Here is an 8,693-nt window from a genome sequence, read left to right on the forward strand (position 1 = left end):
CGTGCTGGCTGGCTGATGGTCGAGCCGGACAGATTCCAGAAACATCAGAAGAGTAAATCACATTTGTCAGGAAAGATAAGGCTGGCAGGGGCGAGGTGGGGCAGACAAGCCAGACCCTACTTATCTGGGGAAGGGTATGTGCTGGTCGCGACGCTCCCTGCGCCTGCCCCTCCCCCTCGACCCCGGCCCGAAGTGGGAGCCAGACATGGGGAGGGGCCTGAGCCACGAGCGGTGGGGAGCTGGCGCAAGGGACAAGCTACTGTGGGGCCTGCGGTTGACATCTCCTGACTTGCGCTGCCCGGGTCCTGTGCTGAGGAGAGGAATTTGGGGCACAATCCAGGGTGGCTCTATAGGGAGAGGGGCGGAAAGTGGGTAGTGACCCGCGCAGACGCCAGCCTGGGCCCCCGCACTGGGGGTGTGGAGTGGGAGGCGGCCCGGATCGAGACCGCCCCGCCTGCAGACCCCTCCCTCTCCCGCGCCTCCGATCTTCACACCGAGACCGGGCGGCCCGAGAGCGCAGCCCAGGCCCGCAGGGGAAAGTTGAGGGCTCACTGGTGCCAGTCGCCGCCGGCTCGTTCTCCGGTGCCGCGGCGGGTGGCACAGGCTGGCAGCCAAGGGCTGAGTGCCCAGGGCCCAGGGGGAGGGGGCACCGCCGGCCACCGCCCAGCGCCTGCCAGCCCCAGCTCCGCCCCGGAGAGCGCGCTGGGCTCCAAGCAGCTGCACCGCCAGGGCGCACAGCCGGGGCGCACGGTGAGTTTCCCGCCTCGGGGGTCTGAGGGTTTGAGCGCTCCCTGGCGTGGGGAGGGGTCGCGCTGGCCACGCTCGCGAGTTGAGAAGGCCCAGTGATCCGGCTGGGGGGGGTCTTGATCATCCCCCAGACCTCCAGGGAAGAGAGCTACCCAGGGAGGGGCAGGGACCCTAAGCGGTGTGTGGGGGGGGAGGGGTATGCAGTTCGGGGTCCTGGCTTCCTCCTAGTGGGGCTAGCGCCAGCGTCCCTGGATCCGTATCTGGTGAGGAGACCCCGTGCGTGTCTCCCTCAGACAATGGCCAACCCGAGTTCTGTGTGTTTGGTGTCTTCTGCTCCCTACATCACAGAGCCAGTAACCCCCAGTCTGCTGTATGTGGGTCCCAGTGTGTGTGACTGAAGCCATCTGGCGTCCTTTTGTCCTTTCCCTTCCCAGATCTCGGTTTTCAGATCTAAAGTGGGACCCGAAGGACAGTACAGCTGCTTCTCAAAAGTCTTTTCTTGTCTGTCTGTCTGTCTGTCTGTCTGTCTGTCTGTCTGTCTGTCTGAGACCAGGTCTTACTATGTAGTTCAGGTTGGCCTTGAGCTCACTTTGTAGCCTAGACTGGTCTCAAAGTTGCAATGATCCTCCTGCCTCAGCCTTCTGAGTGCTGGGATTACAGATGGGTGCCACCACACCCTGCTTCAAAAGTGTTTCTCTTAACCAGCCATAGTGGTGCATGCCTGCAATCCCAGCTTGGGGAGGCTGAGGCAGGAAGACAGCTTCGATGAGGCAGGCCAGCATGGGCTACATAGGAAGACCCTATCTGTGGAGCAAAATGTGTTTGTTTTTAAGCCTCAGTTTCCTCATCTGTGAATTGGGACTAAGGGGATTATTGCCAAAAGGATGAAAGGGCTCATCCCAGGTGGGAAGTGTTATTATGCTGTAATGACATGTGTGTCCCTGTGTGGAAAGCTGGTCTGGGCTAGGGCTCCTGTCTGCTGCCCCGGGCACTTCCTCCCTCACACAGGGTGGGGGATGGGGGGTGGCAGCAGCTTCAGCACAGGGGTTTTGCCAGAATGAAGTGTTTAGCAGGGGGAATCTAGAGCTCAGCAAAGGGCGTGGAGTGTGGGTGGAGGCTGTGAAATTGTGGTCTGTGCCACTGAGTGTGAGACCCTGTCCCTGTGTGACTGATTTTTTTTTTTTTTAATTTTGGGTACTGGGAATTGAACTCAGGACTTCACACTTGCCAGGCAGGTGCTGTGCCCCTGAGCTATATCCCCAGCCTGTGAATGAATTTTTGTTGTTGTGCATGTCTGCCTAGGTCTCTATCCATGTATTTTATTTATTTTTGCAGTACTAGGCGTCAAAGCCAAGGCCTGGGCACTGCCACCTCAGCCCTTTGTACACTGAGGCAGTCTTGCTAAGTGGCTAAGTTGTCCAGCCTGGGCTCAAACCTGTGACCCTCCTGCCTCTGCCTCCCGGAGTGCTGCACTGACAGGCCTGAGCTACCATAGCTTGCACATGTATGACTGTTGTGTTTTTTGGGGGGTGTGATTGTGTATCTTGCCCTTACCTGTATGTGTATGTGTGCTTGTGCTTCTGTGTGTGTGTCATTTATTTGTTTGTTTGTTTGTTTGTTTATTGGTACTGGGGATCAAACGTAGGACCTTGCGCTTGCCAGGCAGGTGCTTATGCTGCTGAGCTATCTTGCCAGCCTATTTATGATGGAATGTGCTTCTAAATATCTGTGTGTGTGTGTGTGTGTGTGTGTGTGTGAAACTAGGGATTGTATCAGGGCCTTCACACGGAGCTACATCTCCAGTCCTTTAATTTTTAATTTTTATTTTTAATTTTTATTTTGAGACAAGATCTCACCAAGTCTTTACAATGTCTTACTGGGCTCAAACTTGTGGACCTCCTGCCCCAGCACCGTGTTGGGGTGACAGATCCAAACGACCAAGCTTTACAGTAATGCCTGTCATCCTGTCCCCTCCTGACTGCGCCTGTGCCTCGCCACCCTGTGCCCCCCAAGCCTGTGCGTGGAGGCGGTATGCGGGGCTCAGGCTCCCTTGCCCAGGGCTCCTAGGTCCTGTCCCTGCCTCCTCACACTGCGGGACAGAACCGTGGGGACATCTGGCTGACTCGGCCGTCTTTTCTGCAGCCTCGCGGCGGCGGCCCATGGAGCCAGGGCTGCTGCGGCCGGCGCCGGTGAGCGAAGTCGTGGTGCTGCACTACAACTACACGGGCAAGCTGCGCGGGGCGCGCTACCAGCCGGGCGCGGGGCTGCGCGCCGACGCCGCCGTGTGCCTGGCCGTGTGCGCCCTCATCGTGCTGGAGAACCTGGCGGTGCTGCTGGTGCTCGCGCGCCACCCGCGCTTCCACGCGCCCATGTTCCTGCTGCTGGGCAGCCTCACGCTGTCAGACCTGCTGGCCGGCGCCGCCTACGCCACCAACATTCTCCTGTCCGGGCCGCTCACGCTGAGACTGTCGCCGGCGCTCTGGTTCGCGCGCGAGGGCGGCGTCTTCGTAGCGCTCGCCGCGTCCGTGCTGAGCCTCTTGGCCATCGCGCTCGAGCGCCACCTCACCATGGCGCGCCGGGGACCTGCACCCGCAGCCAGTCGAGGGCGCACTCTGGCGCTGGCCGCCGCAGCCTGGGGGGTGTCCCTGCTCCTGGGGCTGCTGCCTGCGCTGGGCTGGAACTGTCTGGGCCGCCTGGAAGCCTGCTCCACCGTGCTGCCGCTCTACGCCAAGGCCTACGTGCTCTTCTGTGTGCTGGTCTTCGTGGGCATTCTGGGCGCCATCTGCGCGCTCTACGCGCGCATCTACTGTCAGGTGCGCGCCAACGCTCGGCGCCTGCGCGCGCGACCCGGGGCCGCCAGGGTCAGTGCCACCCGCCCGCGTCGCATCCCGCGCTCCCTGGCACTGCTACGCACGCTCAGCGTGGTGCTCCTGGCCTTCGTCGCCTGCTGGGGACCCCTGTTCCTTCTGCTCCTTCTCGACGTGGCCTGCCCTGCGCGGGCCTGCCCCGTGCTCCTGCAGGCCGACCCCTTCCTGGGCCTGGCCATGGCTAACTCGCTGCTCAACCCCATCATCTACACCCTCACCAACCGCGACTTGCGCCACGCACTCCTGCGTCTGCTCTGCTGCGGCCGCCGCCCCTGTGGCCCCCACCCTGCCAGTTCCCAGACCTCGGGGAGCGCGGCAGGGGCCTCGGGGACCCTGCGGCACTGTCTGCCTCCCGGCCTGGACCTCAGTTCCAGCCGCTCTGAACGTTCCTCGCGCCAGGCTGAGGCGATGGACACCAGTGGCTCCACTGGCAGCCCCGGCACGGCCACAGCTGCCCGGACCCTGGTGCCCAGCCCTGCTGCCGACTGATGCCCACCACCCATCCCAAGAGCTATTCTGAAGACATTTTCTTTCTTAAATAAAGAATTTGTAGGAAAGACAGCTAAAAATGATGGAAGAGGAAAAGACCAGGGGAAATGTCAACCTCAGGACAGCAAACAAACAAAATCCTTGAGCCAGTCATGGTGGTACACACCTGGAATTCCAGCACTGAGGCAGCTGAGGCAGTAGGGTAGCAGGGAGTTTGAGGCCAGCATGGGCTACACAGGGACTTCAAGGTTAGGATATTGTGAGACTCAGACTCAAATAACATCAGAAAGTGGCTTCCTTCGTGGAACTAATGTTCTAGGGGGACACAGATAGACATGCAGGGATAGAATAATGGGGACAATGCTAGTGACAAATGAGATGGGAGATGGTGCAGAAGAAGTGACATGTGCTGTGGGCTGAGGTGCTGGGGACATCTGCACCAAGGCGTTTCAGGGTGCAGACTGGGTAGGTGCAAAGGCCCAGGGGTGGGGATCGTGCGTGACTTCCACAAACAGGAAGGATCTTGTTGTGGCTGGAGCCATGCCCGAGTGATAGGGCGAATGGAAGTTGGGGAGGACAGGAGAGGACAGGGAGGAGTTGGCAAGGGCCTGTCGCATGGGAGCCAGAAGACAATAGGGACAAGCCCAGGCCAGAGCAGTCACGACGGAGACTCCCACTGTGCTGGGACCAGTGAGATTCTAGACAGAGTCTGGAGCCTGCAGACAATAAAACACACTTTGTGGGCAAGGGCGGAATGACTTCCACATAGCACCCTGGGAGTCTCAGGTCTTGACAGCACGTTGTTAGTTTTTAATTGCTTGCAGTCCTGGCGATGGAACCCCGGGGCTTCACACTGAGCTACATCCTCAGCCCCCTCTCTTATTTCTCATTTTGAGATAGAGACTTGCTAAATTGCCCAGGCTGGGCTCAAACATGGGACCCTCCTGCCTCAGACTCCCAGAGTGCTGGGACCTCAGGCACGTGCTGTGGGCTGGGGCTGTGCTCTGTGGCACAGCACTTGCTTGTGTAGCATATGAGGCCTTGGATTGCAGAGTCTTTGAATGTGGTGCGCGATCCTTTCTTTAAAAGATACAAATGTAATAAAATAATTAGAGCAATTATCATTTATTATACTTGGCTAGTCCTCTGCACTGAGGTAGGTCTTGGAATTATTACTTTTTCACTCTTACTGTAACGTTTTTTGTTTTGTCTTGAGATGGAACATCACATGATCTTCACTGTGTCCTTAAACTCACTATGTGGCCCACCTTTGCCTGGAACTCTGGGAGATCGTCCTGCCTCAGCCTCCAGAGTGCCTAATTACAGGTGTGTGCTAGCTAACACACCCGGTGTCGTGTAACTTTGGGAAGCAGGGGCCCTCACCCCCATCTGACAGACGGAGCCGCAGACACTGGGTCCCTTGCCCAGGACCAGCCCAGGCAATCCTTTCCTGCAAGCAGGAGGAGGCCCCTCTGGCTCTGGTAAGACCAGCCCAACCCTCCCTCCCCCAGGGGTCGCATTCTTGCTTGGGGGCGATACCAGGGTCCCGTCTGTGCCCATAAAAGGCTCCAGGCCCGCTGGCCAGGGCCCCCTGCGAGTCCCTGAGCGCATTCCTGAGCGCTGCGCTACAGAGCTGGCGGGCTGGGGGCGTCTGACTTTGGGCTCAGGCTGCGGCCTGCCACCTGCTGGGAGACCTCGGGACTGCAGGCAGTTGTTAGGCGGGGTCGGAGCCTGGGTATGCAAAAGCAGCCTATTGGAGGAAGACAAAAGTCCTGGAGCCCACGGCAGCGGGTCAGGTCGCTCTTGGGGCCTCCAGTTCCCAGCCTACTGTGATCTCCAGGGGAAACCCAAGGCCTCCCCGATTCTCCCTCCGCTGGCTAGATTGTTTGGTGATATAACGGTAGAGGTTTTGTAGATTTTTTTTTTCCAGCTAACTTAAAGAAAAGCACCTAGTTCTCCTTTCTGGTCGTCATCACCGTTGGGATTCCTAGGGAAGTTCCACTAGTTTGTGGGTAAATGAACTGCAGTGTAACTTTTGATTTTAGACAAGGTCTTGCTACATAACCCAGGCTGGCCTCAAACTCACGGCGATCCTCCTGAGATTACAGGTGCGCCCCACACGTAGTTTCTTCACACATTTTTTTAATGCCTGACCCCGCTGGCCTCAGACTCCTTCAACTCAAGTGATCCTCCTGCCTCAGCCCTCTGAGTAGCTGGGAACTCCAGGCGTGCACCCTTTCCACATTGGAATGTCCTGCTGTCCTGCTAGGCTGAGGCTGGAGTCACCGCACAACCTCATGGCTTAAACAGCAGACATTTAAATCCATACAGTTCTGGGAGCTCGGAAGCCCGCTTTTGATTGGGTTCCCCTGACAGTGTCCTCTTTGGCTTCCACTGTGTGTGTCCCCACGTGGCAAAGACAAGATCTTTGGCAGTGTGTTCTGTGAAGGGCATTGATCCCTTCATGGGGTACCGTCCTGAGGACCTCGGATAAACGTGCTTACATCTCCAAATTCCATCTTATTGGGGGGTGCTCAACATAGGAATGATGGAGGGAGAGGGCCAACCAAACAGCTCAGCCGATTAAAGCACCTGAGAGCAGGGCCTGGGGGTTCCATCCCCATCCTTGCCCAGCTGGCCCACCCCAGGGCTCACTGAAAGGGCAATTGAGATTGGGCATGGTGGTACATGCCTGTAATCCCAGCTCTTGGGAGGCTGTAAACAGGTGGATCACTACAAGTTCGATCTAGTAGTGAGACCCTAAACACCCCATAGACCCTTCCCTAAAAGCACACACACAAAAAAAATATTTAAAAAAAATTATTCAGATAGTGAGGTATGGTGGAACAGGCCTGTGGTCCCAGCACTGGGGAGGCTAAAGATTACTGCAAGTTTGAGGCCAACCTGGGCTTCAAAAAGAGTGGAAGGCCAGCCTGAACTGCATAGTGTGACCCTGTCTCAAAAAGACCAAAAATAAATAAGGAAAAAAAAAAAAAAAGGCTAAGTATGTAGCTCAGTGCAAAGATGCCCAATTCAATTACTTGTACCCCCAAAATAAGCTTCTAAAAATGTTGGTCATCCAGGGGTGGTGGTACATGCTTGTAATTCCAGCACTGGGGAGGCTGAGGCAGGAGGATCACTGAGAGTTTGGGACCAGCCTGGGCTATAAAGTGAGCTCAAGGCCAGACTGAACTGCATAGCAAGACCCTGTCTCCAATCACCAGATGACTGAGACATCAATCATCACCTGATGATTGGAGACAGGGTCTCAGTATGCAGTCCAGACTGACCTTGAAATCGTGATGCACCCCTGGCTGGCCTCAGACTCCTGGAGATCCTCCTATCTCGGCCTTCGAAGTGCTGGGAGGAGAGATGTGCACCACCACGCCTGGCTTGATTCTATACACTCAACGGAAGCAACTGTTTGCCTGCATAATCTTCCTGCGCATGTGTACTGTCCTGCGGAGAACCTCTCCCGGGGGGTCGCATTCGCGGCAGAAGTTACCCCCTGGCTCATGGGGCTTGCAGGTTTGATTTTGAGAGACAAGAGTCTCCTGTGTACAGGGAGCGTGAGCCTGGGCCATGGGTGCGTTGGCTGACGTTTCTAGGGCGCCCCCATCTGGGAAAGTTCGAAACTGCAGTTTCACACTCAGGATAAACTACATTTTCCTCAGGAGGGATTATCCACTTCACCCTGACACCAGAGCCTACCAAAAGTACCTGGAAGCCTTAGAAATTTTTTTGTAAAGAGTAATATATTGTCCTTGTATTATTTGCTCTTTTTTTTATTCAGAAGGACTCCTTAAATTTAAAAGCCAGGTGTAGTGGTATACATCTGTCAGTATTGGAGAGGCTGAGGCAGGAGGATCACAGCGAGTCTGAGGCCAGTCTGGGCTACATAGTGAGTTCAAGGCCATCCGGGACTACATAGTGAGGCCCCATGTCAACAAACAGAATGCAACTAGTAACTCCAGCTGGATCTTTGGGAAGCTGGGAAGCGAGGCCTGTGCTGTGCAGAGTCAAAAGCAGATGGTAAGTTCTGGCCCTAGTATTAATTGCTGAATTATGGTGGGCATCTAAGCACAGGTGGTGGCCATGTCCCCGGGCAAGAGGACGGGGACAGATGGGGGCAGAAGGGATAAGCAAAAGCTCCTGGTCCGCACCTGGGCAGGGCGGGAACCTCCAGTCCGTGGCCCGCCGCGCCCTTCCCGCCCTCTCCCCGCCTCCTCCCCACGAGTACCCCACCCGACGGCGCCACCTCGCTGTCCAAGCCGCTGCTTGCAGCCCAGGTCCCCCGACAGCAGCGGCGCCCCAGGGTCCCGGACACCAAAGGCTGCACAGGATCCGCCAGGGCTAGGCTACGGCCCTCGGGCTTCCCGGAAGCGCAGCGCGCGCCTCCAGCCGCCCCAGCAACCCACTGCGCGGGACACCGACGCGGGCAAAGCGGGGGCCGAGGTGAGCGGGGGCGCACGCGGGGGAACAGCAGCCTCGCCCGCCCGGGCTCGAACACCCGGCGCTGCGGCAAGCGCGCCCCTGCGTCCTCGCCACGGCGCGCCGCGGCTTCCGCGCTGGAGCTGCGCGGCTGTGCAC

General features: G+C 57.5%; 2 protein-coding genes across 3 annotated transcripts in view; both read left to right on the top strand.

Moving 5' to 3' along the window:
• The first annotated feature begins 553 nt into the window (after positions 1-553).
• On the top strand, positions 554-4,298 carry S1pr5 (sphingosine-1-phosphate receptor 5). The gene is made up of 2 exons (XM_004632845.2): positions 554-750; positions 2,890-4,298. Exon 2 carries the CDS (start codon positions 2,907-2,909, stop codon positions 4,101-4,103), a length of 1,197 nt encoding a protein of 398 aa, XP_004632902.1. The 5' UTR covers positions 554-750; positions 2,890-2,906; the 3' UTR covers positions 4,104-4,298.
• Positions 4,299-8,360: 4,062 nt separating this feature from the next.
• The window catches only part of Keap1 (kelch like ECH associated protein 1), a 9,526-nt gene continuing 9,193 nt past the window's right edge, over positions 8,361-8,693 (top strand). The window contains exon 1 of one of the 2 annotated variants that reach the window (XM_023717148.1): positions 8,361-8,558. The gene's annotated coding sequence lies outside the window, so the exon portion shown is untranslated. The remainder of the gene's footprint in view (positions 8,559-8,693) is intronic. The other variant, XM_004632844.2, reaches the window with a different exon arrangement.

The sequence above is a fragment of the Octodon degus genome, unplaced genomic scaffold (genome assembly GCF_000260255.1).
Source record: "Octodon degus isolate 3935 unplaced genomic scaffold, OctDeg1.0 scaffold00050, whole genome shotgun sequence".
NCBI classification, from domain to species: domain Eukaryota; kingdom Metazoa; phylum Chordata; class Mammalia; order Rodentia; family Octodontidae; genus Octodon; species Octodon degus.

Bases quoted from the DNA above. Each gene is read 5' to 3' on its own strand.
- S1pr5 (XM_004632845.2), top strand. From the start codon at position 2,907: ATGGAGCCAGGGCTGCTGCGGCCGGCGCCGGTGAGCGAAGTCGTGGTG.